This window comes from Podarcis pityusensis (assembly GCF_964106645.2).
Source record: "Podarcis pityusensis genome assembly, chromosome: 3".
NCBI classification, from domain to species: Eukaryota; Metazoa; Chordata; class Lepidosauria; order Squamata; family Lacertidae; genus Podarcis; species Podarcis pityusensis.
In genome coordinates, this window is record NC_138026.1 from 80,583,402 (window position 1) to 80,606,807 (window position 23,406).

The 23,406-nt window shown below is 40.8% G+C and overlaps 1 protein-coding gene across 7 annotated transcripts in view; it reads right to left on the bottom strand.

Annotated features, from left to right (window-relative positions):
• SMYD3 (SET and MYND domain containing 3) overlaps window positions 1-23,191 on the bottom strand; it is a 362,731-nt gene extending 339,540 nt beyond the window's left edge. For 4 of the 7 annotated variants that reach the window (XR_013983608.1, XR_013983609.1, XR_013983610.1 and 1 more), the window contains exon 1: window positions 22,923-23,158. Coding sequence is in view for 3 of the 7 variants with exons in the window: in XM_080997768.1 (XP_080853894.1) it covers window positions 22,923-23,071 (149 nt within the window). In the remaining 4 variants the exon portion in view is untranslated. Of the gene's footprint in view, window positions 1-22,922 lie in introns of all 7 variants that reach the window. The other 3 variants (XM_080997766.1, XM_080997767.1, XM_080997769.1) reach the window with 3 other exon arrangements.
• Window positions 23,192-23,406: the final 215 nt, after the last annotated feature.

Consider the following 23,406-nt stretch of genomic DNA (forward strand, 5'->3'; position numbering starts at 1 on the left):
GATGGGTAGCTGAATGCATGAACTGACTCCATTAAAAAAATATTGCCTTTGACATGAGGCAAGATGAAATTAAAGTTCACTTTCCTTGCGGTGAGCCATTCCCACATGGAAGTAATGGTTTGATATGCAGTTAAGTGATGAATATACATGCATACCCAGCTAAGCGGGTCTTCATTGATGGCTCGGTGGATCTAGAAATCACATCGCTGGATGCAATCCAAAAGCAAGCGAGAGTTGAATCTAAAGCTTTCATCAATGCACACAGCACACTAACTTGTAAATGAACATGCCAAAACCCTTATCCAAATTCATCTGCACATTACTTTACATACATACTGTCAGGGTACTGCCATCGGAACAGGGTAGGGAAGCAGAGGAGCAGTTGGGTTACAGGGAACCTCCGAAAATCTTGAGAAGCAGTTCCTCTTCCTGTGGTGGGGAAAGCCACACTTCCAGTAGGAAAGAGGGGAAGGGACCAGAGGATGCTGCTGGGAGCCTCAGCACCGCTCCTGGCCAAGCTGGCCAGGAGGGAAGCACGTCTTTTCCGCTGCCCACCCTGCGCAGAGGTGTAAAACGCAAAGAAGGAAGGAAAAGGCTGGGGGTGACTAAGCTCTTATGTTGGGGGAGGACCCGGAAACGACAACTCCCAGATTCTGCTAGCGATTGAGGCAGACATGAGCTTGTGGTTCTGCACTGTACAGTAAATAGTTTTGCACCAAAATAAAACCTGTAAAAGACAGGTCGGGGTCCTGACTGGTTATTCACGGGCAACCACCATTGCCATCTGACACATACATACCTAATTTCATTTGTATGCCACCTTTCCACAGTTCAAACCATGCTCAAGGTGGCTTACAACGTGGAAAAAAATACTTTAGATAAGACGAACATCAGCAAAAACTCAATTATCACAAAAATGAAGGAGAAATGAATAAAAAATGTAATATAAAATTATTCAACTTCCTATAGTGTTGAATTCCATTCCTACAATATGCATTCATGCTTTAATGAAGGGTTGTTTGCTTTTATTTTTAATGAACAAGCTAAACAAATCCTTAAGATAGCAATCTAACATGTTCATCTCTATCTGCACTCTAGTGACATCCCATGGTAAAAATTATAAATTGATCATATACTTGCTGAATGTTCTTTTTTCACACTATCAAACATGGGGGGGGGGACCCAAATCAACCCACCTAGCAGAACAAATGTATACATATGCAACCACAGTTAGAACCCTGTTGATGTTTTAACTACAGACCAACCGCACCTTTAGAATGAATAAGGGAATTACTTGCCCTCGCATGCCACTTTTACTTAGCCAAGTAAGCATTGTCAACAAACAGCCTTTGTCTTCCTCCCATATGTGCTTCTTCACCATGTATTTTTAAAAAATAATAATAATAAATGGCTTAAACCACAATAGTCTTTAACAATCGTAAATGCTTTGTGTTGAAAAGTGTTTTTTCCACATATTTCAAATACTTTTTAACCCTCGCTATATCAGCTTTTCCCCTCTTTGACTCAAGAAAAGCCTCCCTTTCACTCTCTGCATTGGAGATCTGCTGTCCAAACATCCTCACTTGCTGCTCTGGGAATGTGATTGGCTCACTTACCCAAGCATTCTACTTTCTTATGAGGCCATTTCTCTGGGCACCTAACATACCAACTTGTATTGCCTCCTCTTTTAGTTAGGCAATTTTCAATCCAACCCATTGTTTTTAACAGCTCTAGGAGACAGAAATTCAACAGCTGAAATCTCCAGTACAGTCATACTTCAGGTTACGTTTGCTTCATGTTACGTTCTTTCAGGTTACGTCCCGCGGCGACCCGGAAGCACAGGAAAGGATTACTTCCAGGTTTCGCTGCTCGCGCATGCGCAGAAGCGCAAAATGACGTAACGCGCATGAGCAGAAGTGGCGAGTCACAACCTGCGTGTGCGCAGATGTGCCGCTGCGGGTTGCGCTCTTTTCATGTTGCGAACGGGCCTCCGGAATGGATCCCGTTCGCAACCAGAAGTACCACTGTATCACATGTTGCATTTTTGCCTGTTTTACAGCTGTTAAAAGTAAAAATTTCTACCTGCAAAGAGCCCGACTTCTAGAAAGATTCATCTGCAAGGCTGGGAAGGTAGGCTTCTATGTAAACAGTAGCAGACTCAAAATATAACTGCCAGCTTGTCATACATATTTTTGGAAAGCTGGCTTATCTAGGCCGCTCCAATTAAAACAGAATCAAAACACATTGTTTTCCGTCTTTTTTCTATAGCTGGGGATATGCCTGTCAATTGACAGCTTAGTTTGCTATAATTTTGCCTGTTGTTGATTTGTTCTATTGATTGCAAGGTTGTGATGTTGTCAAGACACTTGGAATTTTGTAGAAGAAATAAAGATTGCTGAATAACCACACACAGAGAAGGCTTCCCACCATTGCTCTCGATTCAGAAAAAAGGCTCACATTTTTGCAACATCTAAAGATTATACAAAACAAATAGAATCTTAAATTAGAATTTTAATTAACTCTGCAATACTTAAATATACTAGTTTGGATATATAGAGCCCTTATTAAAATCAATGCAACTTATCTAAGAGTAAACAGCTTCAGGATCTGGACATTTATGTGAAATATTAAGATGTTTCAGTTTTACTAAATTTCTAATGTGTAAGAGCTTTTCTCTTCAGAATCTACTCTGGTTCCTCTTCTCATATTTTTCTTTCTTGTGCCATCCTGATATACTAAGGCTGAAAAGAATATTTTGCAACCATTAATCAACATTTCTGTTAAAGAAATAGATATTTATAATTTCTATTTTACAGATGAGATTTCCATTTATGACCATATTTACAAGCTTGAAGGAAACTGATCAATAAATAACAGTGACTCAGAACAATTCAGATATAGCCTAAATCCAACACAGGTAACTGTTTAAGTCCACTGGAGGTCAATAGGCTTAACCATGCCTAACTGTTTTGAATTTAGGCCTATATTTATTGATCGATTTGGATTCCAATGACTGAGAAGGATGACATTTCCTTGGTTTTATTGATTATCCCAGAATGTGAAGAATATGGAATACCTTCATAATGGAATAGAGAGGGGATGGTGGACATATTTCAGTCCAAATGTCACATTCCCCCATGAGCAACCTTCACGGGTTGCATGCTAGGAATGGGCAGCACCAGAAGCAAAAAATGGGCATATCCAGTAATGGATGTGGCATTCCAGGCCTGCAAAAGTCAGAGGTATCTATAGATAACAGGCTCAACTCCATCCTGGCCCGCATGAAGCAGTCACAGTTAAGCACTCAAGGAGGTGGTGGAGCAAGCCCAGCTAGCATGGGGTGAGGTTGAGGCCTAGAGAGATACCTAAAGCCTACGTAGGCTGGAGGGACACATTCTGCCCTGTGCCTGAGATTTCTCATTCCTGGAATGGAAAACCATTACTAATATTTCAATTTACAGACAGAAAACTAAGGATGGAAAAGAAGCAACTTCCGCAACCCACTCAGCATGTCTATGGCCCAGTAAAGATCTAAAGGCAAGTCTCTCAGAACAAATGTTATTACTCTGTCAGCTGGACTGCCTAATGAAGTAAATGGAGCAACTCAGTTGGACGAGTTGTGCATGCATATCTGCCCCGGAGAGGTCAAGCTTATTCCTACTAAATATGCAAACCATCCTGTACCACAATGCAAACCTCCTGTTCTGGCACCATATATTGCACTGTATTCAACATATAGTACACAAAATGGTGTGACAATTGCAAGCCAAATTACATTGGGAAAGTTCTACTGAATGGCTAATAATCATCATCGACTGCAAAACCAATTTGCAGCATTTCTTCCAGCTTCTAAGCTTTGCTTCTCAGCCTCTCCTGCGCTGATGTCTCTGTCTCTCTTTATATACATCCTAAGAAGCAGAGTTACAGTGTCACTGTTATCTGTCACAAGAGGAGAGATTGTCAATAACTCTCCTGCTCAGTTGGTCCAATCACATCACATCAGTGAGCACATTTCCATTTCAAAAATTGCTGTTGGTGTTGAAGTTACTTCAAAAGAGACACAGGCACTGCAGCACAGTATGAATTGGTATGAAAATGCCAACCTGACATGGCATGTTCCTGGATGTTTGAGACAGATTTTTCCAGAGACATTTAGTTAAAATTGTATTTTAGGTTTGAAAAATAACTACATGTTCATCACTGAGCCAAATTGCCTTTTGCCTTGAGCCCAGAAGACATGGGCCTTTAAACATCCTCCAGTAGTTTATAGAGTGGGTTTTCAGTGAAATAAGATTATTTGGTTTAGCTTGACAGCCATGGAATTACGCTCTGCACAATAAAGAGAAAATATATTTTATTTTCTATTAGCTATGGCAAGCTTTCGCTCACTGGTCAAGGATGAAGAACCAACCAGAGGTTTTCACTAACCCATACCCACAATCCATTTTGCAAGAAAATGGTCTGAATCAAGAGCCATGCTGTGGTCCATGGAGTTAATGAAGTACCAACATAGTATCACTTTTGGAAGCATTTAATTTTGAGAACAACCGGTGAGCACAACTGGTAAGAAAAAGGGAAATGGAAAAGATTCTCGGCCACTGAGCTATTACTGCTGTTGTTCTGTTGTTAAGGAAAAAGGATAGACACTGTCAAGGATGACAGTGTGTGTGTGTGTGTGTGTGTGTGTGTGTACATGTAGTTATAGGACACTGCACTCTCATGTGTACCATACCATAAGAGCTGGGAAATCTGTGGCCCTCCAGATGTTGTTGGCCTCCACTGGTCATGGATGATGGGAGTTGTAGTCTAACAACATCCAGATGGCATCAGGTTTCCTACCACTGCAGTACATAAATTGAAGTGAATAGAATAGAATAGAATAGCAGACTTGCAATGTTTCCAAATACCAGTTGCGGAAACCAAGCGGGCTATTTTTAAAAAATTATGGATATATAGCTTAGTTTTATGCCTGAACACATGCAGCAAACAAGAAAGACAGGGACCTATAATTTAATTTTCAATAAAGGTAGAAACAACAGATGGAGAGAAGAATGATAGAGGCAACGGCAACAAGAAAAGCGTATGTATAAATTTATTTGTAGGTAAGGAAAGGAGAATCGTTTTGATAAGAGGAAAGCCTGTGGAAGAACAAAGAACAAAAAAGTATTTCTGCGAAAGACTTGTGTTAGAAATTAATATAGTGACTTTACTTCCAAACAGTAGAAATGCACACACCTTATATATTTAGCTACTTAATTCAATATCTTATGGACAGATGTACAAAACAGATTTTAATAATATTTGGCACAAAAAATCTTTGTGTTAGCATACCACCAAAAAAAATCAAACTAAACCAAGGGCTTCACTAATGTATATAAATGACTGCCTGAAGGTTGCACAGATGCTCCACTGTACATCTGCAATGACTTTGTGGTCATTCTGAATAGTTCCCTTTCACAATCTGTTACAGTACGCTTGTTTCTGGTTCCCTGGCTTATGAAATAATCTTCATAACCAAATGACTTGCTGATAATTGCTTTGCTATCAGCTTGCTCTAAATAAAATGGATGATACTGCTTTGCCTTAAGAATTAGACCAGTCAGAGAACTGACAGTAGCATTTATGAAGATTATATACAAAGCAGATTAATGTATTTCTGAACTCTAATATAGATTCTGGCCTCCAGCAGCAGCACATATATTTTCCCCTTCAACCTCGGTCAACCCCACTGCCTCAGACCACTAAATCATGGAGCAATAAATGGTACCCAAATAAAATATTAGTCGAACACTTCTTGGGAGCAGTGAGATCCACTAAATGTCAGAAACATTAATTTTAGATTTAAACCAAGGATTTCCCCAGCTTGTGTATTCACGTGACTATAAATAGGAATCATTCATGAAAAAATGTTTCAAAAAGCTTTTAACTCATTTATATTTAGATAAGCTTCCCAGTTGATTACAGAATCAATGGCTACCCTAACTACTACACAGGCATGCCATCGCCTAGCTGGTAACAATTAATAATATTAAAGAAACAGAATTTGAGGGAATAGGGAGGGACCATGATATTTTGTTGCCTGAGGCAAAGACAAGATGGCACCACTTCCCCTTTCCATATACAGAAAATAGCAGTTTAATCTCTTTTCAACACGGGCAATGCAGCAACATCTAGTGCAGCAGAGACCAGCAAGTTAGCTAAGGTGGTGCAGGACAGGCCATGTAGCACATACAGGTAAATCCTCCACCACCTTAAGAATGCAAGAGCCCTGAAGGCTCAGAAAGAAGTCCCATCTAGTCCAGAATCCCATCCTCAAAATGGCCTACCAGATGCCTGCTCAAACAAATGCTGCAATGAAGCAGCAGCACCAGTCTGCAACATGCAAGTAGGGCAGTCCATGCACATTGGTAATGCCCACTACATAGTTTGGCCTAGACAGGCTGCCTGCCTGCTTGGTTAATCAGGACCTTTCACAATGGCACTGCTTCTGATGCATTGGGAGAAGGCAAGTGGGAATGACAGACAGTCAACTCAGGACAGCAGCAACAAGCGTTCTTAGGAGGATGGAAATAGCCTGGGGAGATAGCCAGGGGGTTGCCGCTCCACAGCAACTTAGTTGTGAGAAGCAAACCAAGAGACCAGGAGCCTGGGTTTGGACGTAACGCTACACCAAAAAGTGACTTAGCTCCCGGCAATATAGCAGAAATGTAGGAGCAGCAAAGTGCCCACAGTTCCAGTGGCATGAACCAGTATGCTGCACTGTCACCTTTAAATTTTTGTTAACTATGGTTTAAAGAAGATGAAGATGTAGATGATGAAGAAGAGTAGTTTGGATTTGATATCCCGCTTTATCACTCCCCTAAGGAGTCTCAAAGCGGCTAACATTCTCCTTTCCCTTCCTCCCCCACAACAAACACTCTGTGAGGTGAGTGGGGCTGAGAGACTTCAGAGAAGTGTGACTGGCCCAAGGTCACCCAGCAGCTGCATGTGGAGGAGCGGAGATGCGAACCCGGTTCACCAGATCACGAGTCTACTGCTCTTAACCACTGCACCACACTGGCTCTCGAAAGCAGGAATGAGGAACATGTAGCCATTCAGATGCTGCTGGGTGACATTCCCCATAGTCTCCTGACCATGGGGCATGCTGGCTGGCAGGAAGCTGCTGCAGCCAATTGGAAGCCGCACCGTGGTTTTTGAACGTTTTCAGAAGTCAAATGGACTTCCAGAACAGATTCCGTTCGAGAACCAAGGTATGACTGTACCGCTTCAGAAAATAATTTTTTTTTCTGATTTAAAAGGGAACAAATATCACTAAAAATAGCCTGCATGAGCAATATTTTACGAACCAAAGAAATACATTGCTTTGCAAAACAAATTCCACAGTTGTTATTTTGAGAATTTATTATGAACTTAATATCACCTTGAAAATTAAAGACTTGGACAGATTCAACAAGCACTAGAAAATTGCATAGAAACCGCTGTCAAATGAATCATGTCATCAGCAATCAATAAGTGAAAGGTGCTAGTTCAACAGAGCATAACAGAAACCTAAGTCATATATTTGACAACTGGCCAGTTAGATAATACAGCTCCAGGATGACCTCTGTGGAAATTTAATTATCTTTGTCTCTGCAAATTCTGTTATAACAGATTCCTGAATCAACACCCCCAATCACAAATATACATTCTGAATTTTTAAACTGACCCTTTATTCTGTTATTCAAATAGTCATTTGTTTGCTTGCTTGCTTGCTTGCTTGCTTGCAAGACATCAATCTGCAGTCTTAAAGTGCATCTGCCTTTAAAATATAGCAATGGGTGCCCTTTTAAGAGCCAATTACAATTTCTGATTTGCCTTTACTGCTGAGAATGATGGACATGTTTTAGTTATTATATTTCTAACTGGTCCTCCTTTAGAAAACTCAGAGCATTTACAACTGAGCACAGATGCACAAAGAGTGCTCAAGCTGCTGCAGAATTACATCCTCATTTTTTACCAGACATATATGCTTCTTAGAAACAAACAAGTTCTGTGAAGTTTCCGACAGAGGTGGCTATGCACATTGCTGAATGATTGCGGACTTGTGTCACCACATCTCGCTTTTTCCCTGAGCTGCTTTTCCATTAAAAAAGAGACAATGGTGTGTATATGTGAGGGAGAGCACACAAAGCACAAAAAATGGGAGTAGGTAAACTCATTAACAGTGCTTCGGGCAGGAAGGGGAGTGAGCAACCCACCTGGAAGGGGATGAAGAAGCAAAGAGGAAATGGATATCAGAATTCATATGTAGATAGTACATGTGTTATCTGAATGCAAATGTGGGGTGAACATGCATAAAAATAAAACATTCCTGGTCCTGTTTGCAAGTATGTCTGCATATGGTTTGATGGTCTCCCTTCTAGACACTCAGCTTCTACAACGGCGATGTCTCCCTGGTTATTCAAGCCTCCCATTATTTATTTCATTCCTTTACTGGCCAAATTTTAGATTTATCTTACACTGAACACGAAGTTGCATATTATTAAAAACTGAAAATACTGTATATTGAATATTATTATCTAGCATATTATTACAAAATAACTCCATGTTATACACTTCTCAGGCTTTTTGATAAGATTAATAAATTCTGTACATGTTCACTTTGAGAAGAAATGTTATGGCTGTGTAGACAGCAAGCTATGTTGCACGTTAGCCCTAGACATTGTAAACTAGATGTTTAATGGAGAAATATATTTTAAATGTCAGCTGAAGACAAATAAAAATTATGATCTGTGGCTATGGCCACTTCCAAATTCCACTCAACATTAGAACTGAAGAGCAAATGAAGTGAGTTACATCACCCACTATAATGTTAACCCAGAATCTTTGTATTACTCTTGGCGAACAGTTACAGATAGGTAGCCGTGTTGGTCTGCCATAGTCAAAATAAAAAAATCCTTCCAGTAGCACCTTTAAGACCAACTAAGTTAGTTCTTGGTATGAGCTTTCGTGTGCAAGCACACTTCTTCAGATACACTGAAACAGAAGTTGCCAGATCCTTCTATATAGTGAGAAGGTGGGGAGGGGTATTACTCAGAAGGGTGGTGGGAATTGGAGATTGGCAGATAGCTGAGATGAGCCTGCTGACGACTCTTAACGACTGTAATAGGTCTTACAGGAAAAGGCAAGGGGTGAGAAGCCATTTCTCACCTTCTCACCCCTTGCCTTTTCCTGTAAGACCTATTACAGTCGTTAAGAGTCGTCAGCAGGCTCATCTCAGCTATCTGCCAATCTCCAATTCCCACCACCCTTCTGAGTAATACCCCTCCCCACCTTCTCACTATATAGAAGGATCTGGCAACTTCTGTTTCAGTGTATCTGAAGAAGTGTGCTTGCACACGAAAGCTCATACCAAGAACTAACTTAGTTGGTCTTAAAGGTGCTACTGGAAGGATTTTTTTATCTTGGCGAACAGTTTATAAAAGTCAAGCCGTTCAGTTGTAAGATCCAAAGGCCACGATGATGTGAATCAGTATCTACACTGGATCACTTCTTTTTAATGGGCAGGGAAAAGGGGCAAATGTCAGCTAGGCCTTTAAAGCCCTAAATGGCCTCGGTCCAGTATATCTGAAGGAGCGTCTCCACCCCCATCATTCTACCCGGAGACTGAGGTCCAGCGCCGAGGGCTTCTGGCGGTTCCCTCACTGCGAGAAGCCAAATTACAGGGAACCAGGCAGAGGGCCTTCTCGGTAGTGGCACCCGCCCTGTGGAACGCCCTCCCACCAGATGTCAAAGATGTATTACTGTATTTTAATATTTGGTTGGAAGCTGCCCAGAGTGGCTGGGGAAGCTCAGCCAGATAGGTGGGGTATAAATAATAAATTATTTATTATTATTATTATTATTATTATTATTATTAGCCTCTTCACCAGCGGTCCAGCTCCCCCTTATATACTGTTATACAGGCATCCCCTCCACTTACGCATGTTCAAGTCATGCACGACTGCACATATGCACTGCGTGCCGGAAACCTGGAAGTGGGGGAAGATACCTGAAGAGCCTCAACAAAGCCCTGATGCACCTCCAGCTGACGAGGACCCCGAAGAGGACATCTCTTTTGGACTCCAGGGAAGGACTCCTTGCAAACTGGAGGAGGAGCAGGGTGTTCCCCATTTACACGCATTTCACTTCTGTGCACAGTGAGCCAGAAAGTAAACGCTGCCTAAATGGGGAGTTGCCTATAGTGTGGCTCCTAAAAGCAGTACTATCAGACCACACCCCACTTGCTATAGTGAAGGAGAAAAGGTACCAGGAGTTTATCAAATAATGAAGGTAGGAGGAGAATGCTTGGATTTATTCTAGGGTTCAAGATAATAATCAACACCTGGTCTTAAGCCCAGAAACAATTTGGTAGCCAGTGCCACTTTACAGGAATTTCTAGAGAGTATTTTTAATATAAATTAATATAATTTTTATATAAATTTCCATCATTTAAAGCACCAAACAAACAAAATTGAAAGCATCCACTGCTAACTCAGGTAATGGAATTTTCCTGAGCAATTTCCAGTGCTTACCAAATGCTAGCTTAAATAACATCACAAGTGTAGGAAGCGCAAAGCTAATAAACCACAATTTATTTACATCTAGCATGTTTGTAAGATAACAGTTCAAAGTTCTATATGTGACTGAACTGTCAATCAGACAATTATGCAAAACAGCCTTTTCTTTACAACAAAGTGAATACAAATTAATGTTTTTCCCATAATGTTTATGTCACATTTTATGTGAATGCTTGCCCAAAACACTGAGTTCAGAAGTAATCAGTGTACAGGGTTTTGTAGTCAAAGCTCATCAAATTGCAAATTGATTTCCAACACCCATTTTCAACCTTACATTATATTGGCCTCGTAACACAAAACAATGGTGTATTTTCAGTGGCAATTTTTCAGCTACAGAACAACTACTTTTCAACAGGCCCACAGTAATAGACATAGATACACATAAATAAATATTTTTAAATACTTTTATCAAATGAAATATAAAATTCCGTGTTTGTAACAACATACCGGAGAAACCTGACTCTTTGAAGATGATTTTCAGGAAGCAACTACTTTTTTGAGAGTTGAACTATAAATGCCAATAGTAGCTAAAGCCTAGTACAGGCATGCTAATCAAGTTGGTTTGCATAGCTTCATATTTTTGATACCTACATCATTACTCTGACACCAAACATGATTTTCACATAAATTGTTGCAATATGATTTTAGGCAAACCAAGTAATGGGCAAAACATTTTCTTCTAAATCCATTTGATTATTTTTTCCTTATCAACCTTCCTTCCCAAAAACTTAGCATCACATGTAAATGGGGTGATACTGACTAACATCCACAGCTTTCCCCAAATCCATTGCTGGTTGCTGCAATGAAAAGCTGAAGTGGAAAGAGGGTGGAAAGCATAAAGAGCAAGGGGTCTTGTATCTATTAAAATATCATTTTAAAAAATGTCTTCTTTCATTGCAATGTTATGGCTTTAAGACTTCTTTTCTGGTTACTGAAACAAAAGGGTTGGACAACCAGAAGTGGACTAGGAGAGGTTCAATAGAGGCTTATACTGAAAGTGCAGAGCTAGACATGTTTCTAAGTATGTGAGGAGACACAAGATTGCAGATTCAGTGGTAAGGAAATGGTACTAAGTGCATGCTCAGAGGTACTTTTCATCCCATGTTCCAGGTCTGAACCCTGGTATTAGGCTGAGCTCTGGTCAACACCAATTATTTAGGATGAGACAGGGGTGGGGTGGGGGAATAAGCAAAAGTAGCTTGCCTATAACAAGAATGGAAGGAGAGTTGCGGAAAGAAAAAGGACACTTTTTTTGTGAAGAGTTGCCAGAGGAAAACGAGGAGTGGATGGGGAGGGTGGTGAAATGTTTGTTAAAATTTAAGTCTAGTTTATTCGTATGCCACTTTCCCACGGTGAACTGTGACCAAAAGACACTTACATCATCAATGAATTATCAAAATATATAACATCTGAAAAACAGTTTGCTTCAAAGCATATGAATCTAATATATAATCAATAGCAATAGCAATTTAGGAAACAAATGATAAATTGAATATTACTTAATATATCACAGACACAGAGCAAAACATAAATGTTAATGGGTAAAAAAAATTAAAGGTATCCCACACTACTTGTTCCAGTCTTACTGAAGCCCAATGAGCTACGGCATGATTGAAATGCAGTACAGAAGAGATGGGTTTTTCTCACCAGGCTAGATGGTTCACAGCGGGCTCTCTCATCTCTCCTCCTAATAACTTCTGAAGTGAGAGGTTGTGGGACTTTCATCTGTGCAGAAAATATGCCATTACTGTGCAAGTCCAGCTTCTTAATTCTAAGTGGCTGGAGAAAAGGGGAGGCTGCAGTTGCTCAGTGGTTAGGGGGAAAGCACTCTGAATATCCCCACAGGCACACTGTTATTAACAGAGGGGTATGGGGTTGTATATTTAAAAGCTCCCTGATGAAAACAACTCGCTACACAGATGGACACAAAAATAACATTATTAGTGAGAGACCAAGCTGAATCTTTTCCCCTGAAATACATTAGGTTCATTTTCTCTTTGTAGGGGTAAGGTTTTATTTCTGTAGAGGAGTATTCAAATATGCAACTCCTTGCTTGCTAAATGTAGTGTACAATATAGGGAAAATGCTGTACCACTGACCCCCCCAAGACTCAAGCATAAAAGTTCAGATAAAACAAAGCAGGAGAAGTTGTACCTGCTGAAATCTTTCCAGAGTTCCAGAGGCCTATATAGCATAGCAGCTTGCTATTGCCTTTATTCTTTTGTTAAATGCTAAACATGTGTCTTCTGACTACCCATCATAAGATCACTGAAGACAGACTCCAACTAAACTGATACCAGGAGTCCACCCTGGCTCTACAGTGACTATCATAAGCCTCGGCCCCTAGTCTGATGTGGCTCCAGTCAAGGCAAGTTTCCATATCAATTGCCATAAAAGAAGGTGCAAGAAAATAATTCATACTCCCACTGAAAAGAGAGGGGGAGGAATTTAGTCTAGCATATTACTGAACATATTAAATCAAACTGTCTTAGAAGCAAATATTCTGAGAAATGATATCATGCATTAATTACAATTTGTGGCTACAATAAATTGATATCCATTTATCGAAGTGCGAATGCAACGGACAACTGGCAGGCTATTTCATGCCTCAAAGAATTTATAGCAAAAGGGACACAGGGACATACTCAGCACAAGCGATTCTGTATTATTATTTTTTAAGCTTTTGCACATTTGGAACAGAAAATAGACCAGTGCTTAAAATGCCTGAAAAAAATCCCAATTTAAAAAACCGATACTAAATTGTAATTTACCTATGACTATGGAAAATGCTTACTATTGCAATTAAGAATGAATGTCTACCGCTCTCTAATGAAAACATACTACCAGTTATTTTTACAATTAAAAACTAAATGCATACATGCATGGCTGAATATTAAATAAACCTACTATCAGCACCCATATTTACATGAGCAATAAAGAGTGTGTACAGGCAGATATGATAATTATTAATTTATATGTGAAGGAAGGCAAAAAATAAAAAAAACGAGAAGGGAAATAATTAATTAGCCTGCAGGAGAGTTGTTCCACATGGGCAAGCCTTGAAGCCCTTAATCTAACAAAAATAACTTACTAAGGGAATAAGGACACTAGAGAAGAACCTGGATATGTCTGTTGAAATATTGTTGAGCTAGCCAACTTTGTCGAGAAGCACAGATCAACTGCATATGATAGTTGCACCCAATACAGTTTTGTGTACACTCCGCCCCTGCAAATAATAGTGTCCCCAAGTTCATCTCCTTACTAGTCCTCATAGGAATGGATGGCAACCATCCACTGATGTAGGAGATAATGAGAGCGTGCAGCCTGGAACATCACTATGGTGTTGATTAGAATGTCCTTGGGTGATCCTAGTGGGTGGAATAAGAGGCATGTTTGAACCTCTTTCAACTCCCTTCCAGGTGACAGCCTCCTTAACTTTCTCCACACACTATCAGAGCACTGAAGAACTAAGTCAGCACGTACGTACTTGCACAGTCCTGTTTCCTGGGTTCCCATTTCTCAGATGCACTAGATCAAGGTTGAGGAACTTGTGGCCCTCCAGGTGTTGTGGAACGGCAACTGCCATCAACCCTGGCTGGGTTGCTTACAGGGGCAACAATATTTGGAGGCCACAAGCCAGTACACACACTGTGTGTGTGTGTGTGTGTGAGAGAGAGAGAGAGAGAGAGAGAGAGAGTGTAGCATGCTTCCCACCAGCTCAAGCTACATCCATTGACTATGTGCCCCCCCCATCTGCTAACACATATGGCCCTTGCAGGCAAAAATATGGCAAAACATTGGGAAGCAAATTTTATATAGATCTGCAAAAACATTACATTAACAGGGACACTTACTAACTCCTGTGACGCTATAATTAATCTGAAGTGACAGCATTTCAACCTCTCCCAAAAGGTTCACGTGCATTTTTTTATAATTAATAATGATTTCAGGATTAAGTAAGCTCCAGATTCACCCCACGTTTAGATAGAAGAAATAATTGCTTATACAATTAGAAAACTTCAAAACTGAGTACAAGTTGACCAGCATTTACCAGCTGGAAAGATATCAGGTAGACCATTTAGTTTACTCCCCATAGAGTAAATATCTTCAGCCAATGCCTCTTCGTTTTATCTTCCCACATCTAATAAAAGAGATTTGTAGCATTCCCTAGTAGCTGTCCACTGCTGAACAGCTCTTACCATTAAGGATAATATTGTAAATGAAATCTACCTTCCTGTAATTTAACATCATTGCTTATCACCTATACTAAGGAACAGTATATAGTGAATAACTATTCTCTCCCATATTTCTGAAATCATCATAAAATATTTGAGAATTAATATTTAAATATTTCCCATTTTTAAATTATTTCTTTACATTCCAAGTTGGTATTTTAACAGCCAAAAGCTGTATACATTACAATATTGCCTTGCTAGCACATTGTACCATTAAAAAATATTGCTCAAAAGAAATTACCAGTGAACTTATTAGTGTATCCAAAGCAAGGAGACTTCTGTGCAGTTCTTAAAACATCAGCAATCTTCTACATGTTTCATTAAAAATTTAATTTAAGCAGCACTGGCTTATCAAGACATAAAACAAGGGATTATCCACAGCAAATACTTAGGGTAATTCAATCAAAATGACTGCCAAGGAAATAAAACCTTTCATGGGAGCTCGCAAGCCATCTACTTGCAATATCCAAACTGTTTGAATGGACAGCTATTAGCTAAAAAGCTACATCATCAAACATTTGACAATCTGCCAGGCACCATTCCTTCACTTTGAGCTTAATTTGTCCTTCAGGAGTGAGCCAGTCTGGCTCTGACCTTCTCCTGTATTGTCTCCCTCCCAAATGCTTACCTGGCAATTCCAGGTGGAATACTAAGGGGATCAGGCAAAACACCGGCACTAAGCTTGACTGACGTCTTAATTTCTACCATAAAAATTATCTTCGACAAACAAGTGAATTGACTGTCTTTTTGTCACGGACAAAATGCTAGTTCTGGTTCTTTGGATATTCTCCCATTTTAGCAGCAATACCTGTTGCAGCTGGGAAATAGGTATTTTAATTTAAAGAAACATCCAGTCTGCTTTCAGGACCACTGTTTCACCCAACATGCAGAATTGTGTAAATGCACATTGAAATATAGCAGGGGTAGCCAACATGGTGACCTTCAGCTATTTTGGACTACAGTTCCTGACCAGTAGCTGATGGGAGTTGTAGTCCAACAACATCTGGAGGGCACCTCATTGGCCACCCCACTTAGAGTTTATAAAATACTGTCTTTTCAAACATTTTACTTAGACCTGCAATAATACTGTGTCTAATTAATTTTCCACTAAACTGTGCCACTCTACAGATCAAAATAATTGACCATTTGTTTATTTAGGTCCATAAGAACTGACAGCCTGCCTTCCTAACACACATGTATTACACCAATTAAAATCAACAGATAAAAATATAAACAATACAAAAACAAAAACAACATATATCCATAACATATTAAAAGCAGATGCAGATCAGCATTATCAAACAAACTTGACAAGGTCAAGCACATCAGATAAAACATAGTTTCCCATTAAAACCAGATCAGCATGACAAATGAAAACGTGGCTGGAAAAGATAAAAATAAAAATTCTAAAGCTGGCGAAAGGCTGAATGAACCTCATGGGGCAAGGTTTTCCAGAACAGCTGCTGCAATGAATGAGGTGGTGCTGTTTCTTCTCCAAATCAACCTTACTTTCACCTTAGGTAGGTAGGAGACAAGAAACTGGATGTCAGGAAGGAGAGCATTAACCTCAGCATGCCGCCTTTCTATATACACAGGGTTTGTCTTTTGAAAAATGAGTTCTTTGTCGTAGAGACATGCATTAATTCATATGATCACCCTCCAGTATTTCAGATCTACATGCAACATCCATGGATACAGTGCAAGGGGGGCAGGAACCGCAAGCCCAGGAGCTGAATGCCTCCCTTCAGATCACTCTCTCTGGCCCTTGGCACTCTTCCCCAGGCCACACACTTACCAGCCCTGTCTCACATTCCTGGAGTGTTTTTGCCCTGCTAGAACGTGTCCTTGGACTTTGACAACTCCTCTTGTTCTCCAGGATGGAGGATAGAGAACTGAGAGAGTACTGTACAAAAGTAAAATTTACATTTGTTGCCCCACCCATTATTGCCTCTGTCTCTGGCCCTGGAAGATTGCCCAGGAGGAGATGAAGCCCTCAGGCTGAAAAACGTTTCCCACCTCTGATGTGGTGGATGTAGCTCAGGTACAGAGACTCCTTCCCAAAGTCTAGCTAGTGCTTTCCCAGCTTTGGGAAGGAGGTCAAAGAGCTCTAGGACCCTGCCAGAGCTTTGCACCTCCTTCCCAAAGCCAGGAGCCTCGCTTAACCAGCTTTGCGAAGGCAGCACAGGGCTGGAGAGATGTCAACTTTTGGTTTTGCCTCCCCCCCCCATCCCATGCCCACAAGGTATTGTGCAGCTCATGGGTCCCATGTCAATGTACTCTTGTGGCCACTTGGTATGAAAAGTTGGAGTGCCCTGTCATAACAGATAAGACTCAAAGCCACTTCTGAAAACACCTCCAGGCAGACCGTCAGGGAACAGAAGATTTCCCTCATGAAAGGCATCATCCAAATAGTGTAGTAAAATAAATTCCCTATTTCCATCAAGTGAACAAAGACTCTTAAGGGCAAAACAAGCTGGATGTAATGAATCCCCAACTGCCCCTTCTTCCTTTGCAAAGTGCCTTCAGGAGAGAGTGGTTTGTATCAGAGAAAGAATAGGAGGGATTTCTCTCAAAATATTCCTCTGGTATCCACTCACATTTCCTCTTTACAGTTCCAGGCCTGTGTTTGTAAGGTATGCTTGAGTGCAGAATGCTAACGTGGGTCAAAGAAGCTGGAGAGAAGATGTTTCAGTGGAAGAGAGACTGGCAAGGTTTTTATCCAGGAGTACATTGCAAGGAAAGGGACGCGGGTGGCGCTGTGGGTTAAACCACAGAGCCTAGGACTTGACGATCAGAAGGTCGGTGGTTCGATTCCCCTCGATGGGGTGAGCTCCCGTTGCTCAGTCCCAGCTCCTGCCAACCTAGCAGTTTGAAAGCACATCAAAGTGCAAGCAGATAAATAGGTACCGCTCTGGCGGGAAGGTAAACGGCGTTTCTGTGCGCTGCTCTGGTTCGCCAGAAGCGGCTTAGTCATGCTGGCCACATGACCTGGAAGCTGTACGCCGGCTCCCTCAGCCAATAAAGCAAGATGAGCACCGCAACCCCAGAGTCGGTCACAACTGGACCTAATGGTCAGGGGTCCCTTTACCTTTTTACACTGCAAGGGAGAATGGGCCACCAAGGTTTTATGAAGCATGCCCCAGCTTGAACTTGACGCAAGTCTTGTGAAGGGAATACCAGTTACAGACCAATGTGTACTGTACACAGATGACCTAGACTGCAGAACCATGCAAAGGATGAGGCTTTAGCCACTGCAAAAGGGATCCACTTACCCAAGGCAAGGCAACTATCAGCCACCCCCACTTCTAATCAAGGGGACAGCTCCATAACAAACCTAGGTCAGAAAGGTCTGAGTACTGCAAGGAGACACAAGACTGATTCTGAAAACAATTATTCAAAAGTCCCACCAAATTTATTGGAACTTCCTAGCAAAGGAGTTGCATCCAGTGATTCCCCTCACCTGCAATAGAGTAACAGCCACCTCTGCTTATAGCAGGAAATGGGAGCAAACCACATCTTATGCAATACCATCATATCTCCTGTTGACTTTCAGTCATGAACCGATTTCCCATATCCTTATAACTTCTCTTAAAGGACTGTTAAAAGCTTAGCCTACTTATGGTAGAAGATTTTACACTCTATATAAACTGAAGTATAGCTCTGCCAGAACTGATTATACATATAGTAGAGATTAAGGAGTAAAGAGAAACCACTACTTGTTGACTTTAATGGAAAAAAATATTCCATCATGCTATGCGTAGGGAGGAAATTACACTTTACTATAACTGGCTGTATTGATCCAAGGCTCACAACATATAAAAGAACCAATCTTGGAAGCTAGAGATAGCCTTGTTCTGTAATATAGAATGGAGCTATTACAGCAAGCTTTCGGCTATCTATCAGTCTGAGATATAACACGCTCTGGCTGTTTATGTGTATTTATAACTACAAAAGTGACTCAAACCTACCCTTATTAGCTATGGAATCTAAACTACAACAAGCTGTCATACTTGGGTCTATAAGCAAATCCTCTTCATTCAGGCATATCCCGAATCACAAATTGTAATATACACCAATTTTCAGAAAACTGTTGCGAAGAATATTTATACTCCAGGCAGATTATAAATCAAAACAAAGCATAAAGATATCCTATCCAAGATGTAAAGAGACTCTGAATAATGTAGGACTTTGAAAGCAAGGACATGATACAACTGGGTGTGTGATACAAACAAGAACAAAATTAATTGACAGCAGGAGAGGCATGGGTCAGAACGATAAGAGGAAGAGAGATTATAAATAGGAACACATGTTTTGAAAAGGCCATTGTTAGCATTGAAATTGCTAAAGGACCGTTACTGAAACAGGAGGTGTTTAAGCCATGGAAAATATATTTAAGGATAAAAATAAATACATCAAAACTATAATGAAAAGACTCCCCAACTGTGAAGATAAATGAAAATTCACAACAGAAGCAAATATGAAATCAGGTAATGTTAGACTCCAGACATTACAAAAAGTCTGCTCCTTACTACTACAACGTGCCACAAAACTAAAAGATAGGTGCTTAAGCTTCCATCTAAACAAATAGTGCTTTAATTGATCCACCAATTACTCCTGATATCCCAACTCAGAATGTTTGTTATATAAATTATTGCATTTGATTCCTTGATTTACCTTACATTTCATGTGTCCAGGAAATATATACCTAATATAATCTGCACCTGAAAACTACCCTTTCTTCCTAGCACAATCCTTGGTCTCTTCTACAATCAGACTAGATTAAGTTAGCACACAAAGGGACTCATGTATTACTTTCCCTATGCTTCTAGATACAGGTAGGTAGCCATGTTGGTCTGCCATAGTCGAAATAAATAAATAAATAAATAAATAAATACCATTCATATTTAACTCACTGGGAAAGCTGACTACATTGAGAGTTCATACAACTCTGGGGGATGAGGTGGAGGGGAGATGCAAAAGGTCTACTTCAGATTAAGGCAGCAGCAAGGAGACAGGAAATGGATGGCATTTTGGCTCCCAGTCTGCTCCAAAATCTGAAACAATTCTCAGAAACGTTCCAAACATTAGCTGGGATGCTACTTCATGTGACCCTACATTGGAATTATTAACATTTTTATTTAAATAGTACAAATTCAAATCATACCACAAGTGAGTTTGAAAATACCCTGAAAAGATCTGAAGATGGAAACAAATGTGGAACTTCCATAATTATTTTGTCCTTTAAGCAAACTTCCTTAAAGCTGAGACAGGTTTTCCATGCAAGATGTGTAGCATAATAAGTTAAACATTAGAGATAAATATTCAAAATAAGTAGAATATTTTTTTTCTAGGCCACAAAAACTAATATCATTTTTATATATGTACAGTTACAATATTGTAATATAATGCAAAACTTCCAGTGATCTTACATAAAATACCCTTTTACCTTCAGAACAATAAATGGAAACTAATTTGCAACTGCATATTACATTAGCTATTATCCATATTTTAATATCTATTTTTCCCTCACAGCACTTATTTTCATTATGAATTTGAAAAAATAAAAATTTACCCTTAAAGAAAAATAAATGAAGCGCTGAGTGTGTGCTAATTTGCTATGTTACTGCCATTTACTCTTGTCCCCCACCTCCTTATGTGTTGAGGATTTTCCTTTGGCACATATTAATATTTATCGAGTATAGAGATTCCACTTTTTTATTTTACATGAGAAAATGGCAAGCTCAGTTTATGTCTTTTAGGCTGTGAAACTCACCTTTATTCTGAAAACATTTCCTATGCAAATAGCAACATTGTTACATTGTCTTACATATCACTTGTTAGATTTTAAACATTTTTTAAAGAAAGCCTATCACCACTCAATAGTTAAGAGTAGCTCTAGAAACAAACATTTTACCCTTTTGTGATACTGAATAATGCAATATTTGAAAGGATGAAAGGAAATCATTTCACCACAATCACTAGGTGGCTATGAGCAAATGGTTAAGTATGAGTGCCCACCCCTTTCAATGTGGTGACAGAGGGCTTTATGCCCAAGCTTAGTCTTCCCCTGCCCTGGCAGACCAACTAATCATACTGTAGTATGGTCAGAACATAGCATTCAGTGTGACTATTCATGCAGTTAAAAACTAGAGGCTTAAGTCTTTTTTAATGTATTAGCAAATAGACCTTTTGTGTTCATGTACTGCCACCTATTGGAGATTTGTTATAAGAAACAAAAATAGAAAACCACAAAAGTTTATGTCTAATGATGCTATTCCAAGTCTACAAAATCCTAGTGAATAATCTTATAGCCAAAATAATAAAACTTATGGATACATCAGTCTAACTCAATATCTGGCACCTTCTTAAATTCTAATGGTCCATCATCTGGAACAACTGTGAAAAAGGTAAATAAATTTGAGTCTGAGCTAAAAATTTGAGACTACTTAGCTTATAACAGCAAGAAAGACACAGTAAACAGCAGGGAAATAACAACAGGAAGAGAAGAGAATAATGCCATGTGGAGAAATGAGGGCAGTGGGGGAATCACCAGTGAAACTATCTGAATGGCTGAAATATGACCAGAGATTTGAGTGACCAAGAAAAATGCTTTTCAAATTATGAACAACTTGTGGTTACACATTTGGCTACAAAACGAATAGGAGACACCTGCCAAATGTCATTGGGAAAGACCAGTCAGTGCTAGTCAGTGACAGTGCTGAGATAAACTAGCATGGCCCTTTTGGTGGTACTCCAATTGAAATTTTAGCTAATGAACAATCTTGTGGCATTTACCTCCACAACTTGCATATGTGAGGGTGAGCTTTTCCCCTCAGAATCTGCACTGCCCTTTCATTCCACCATTCCCAACAGGTGTGAAAGACATTATTATTTAACATCTATGAAGAGCCTAACTTCTTCTAAGTACTGCACAGCTATTAAGGGATCACAGACGGTCCCTACCTGCAGGCTCGCTATGCAGTATGACTGAAAAGGAATGGAAAGGGAAGAGGAGGGCAAGCTTTGGAGAAGCTACGAAATCACTTCTTCAAAAATCATAGGTTGAAACTGGCATGTTTCAAGCCATAGCTTGCGTGTATAAACATGCCATCACAAATCTAACACCACACAAGAGCACTTTCATATCACCTCACACTCTTTATCACTTCAGTCACTTCCAGCATCCTGCCACAAGCCATCAAGTGCTGAATAATCTTGTAAGGAGAGGCCCATTGTTTCATCATCACATCTTAAAAACAAGGGTGGTTACCCTTTGGCCTTTCATATTCTTGGGCTACAGTTCCCAAAATCCCTGACCACTGGCTGTTCTGGGGCTAATGAGAGCTGGAGTCCAACTTGAAGGCCACACAGATTGGTCTTAAGTCTGTGCCTGTTTTAATGTTTTGATGGAAGCCGCTCGGGGTGGCTGGGGAAACCCAGCCAGATGGGTGGGGTATAAATTATTATTATTATTATTACCTGGCCAAAATGCAAACCCACCCCATGAGGAGGATGGCTATCTACTGCCTCAGTGGCTGCGGCAAGTTTCCAATACCAGGGGTCGGCCTCAGACCCCTATGCATGTGGCATAGACTGTTTCTTTTTAACCAGACCTTTGGTTGATTTGACTTACATCCTATGTGCCCTTTTAAAATGTGGTGGTTGTTTTTTATTTTATGTATTTTGTGGTTTTATATTTTGATTTTATTCTGTGAACTGCCCTGAGACCTCTAGGTATAGGGCGGTATATAAATTCTAATAGTAGCAGTACTAGTAGTAGTAACAGAGCACCGGGTTTAAGTCCACACAGAGACAGCAGCTACACTTCACAGCGTTGCCAGGACCACTTCCCGCCCCACCCACTTCCAGCCAATTCGCCTTTGCCTGCTGTCTTGACGGGCAAGAGACTCCACAGCCGCAGCAAGGAAAGGCGGTGCTGGAAGGGAGCTGCGGCGCATGGATACCATGCCCCGCGCTGCGCAAATGTTCGCAGCACGGCAGCGCCGCCCAGCCAAAGAAGGCAGAGGGAGCGGGCGGGCGGGCGGCCGACCCGGCGAGGGACGCGGAGCGCGGGAAGCCCAGCCAATACCTGCGCAGGCAGCGCTCGCACACGCCTCCCAGGCGCTTCTTGCTGACGGTGTAAGCGAAGGGCTCCGCGCGGTACAGCAGCTCTCCCGGCTTCAGCGCCTTCGAGGCGCGCAGGCCGTTGCCTTTGCCCGGGCTGGCAAACTTCTCCATCGCCGCTTGCACAGAGCGAAGAGAGGCGCCCGGGCCCACAGGGCCCTTCCCGCCTCTGGCCCCACGTGATGCCGTCCGTGTCGCCGCCGGAACCATCTTTGGTACGGGCAAGAGGCGCCCGGCTTCAGGGCGCCCCCACCCCGCGGCGTCAAGCTCAGCAAGATGGGAAGCGCATGTGCACTCCCCCCCCCCAAAAAAAAGCGGGTTTAGATACTCGGGGACGTGGGCTTTAAATAAGAAAAAAGAATTATATCTTGCAGCGTCTGTGGGAGGCTAGGCTCTTCCAAAATCACATTGGGAAATAATTTCCCAATTTAGGGCTGCAATCCGAAACG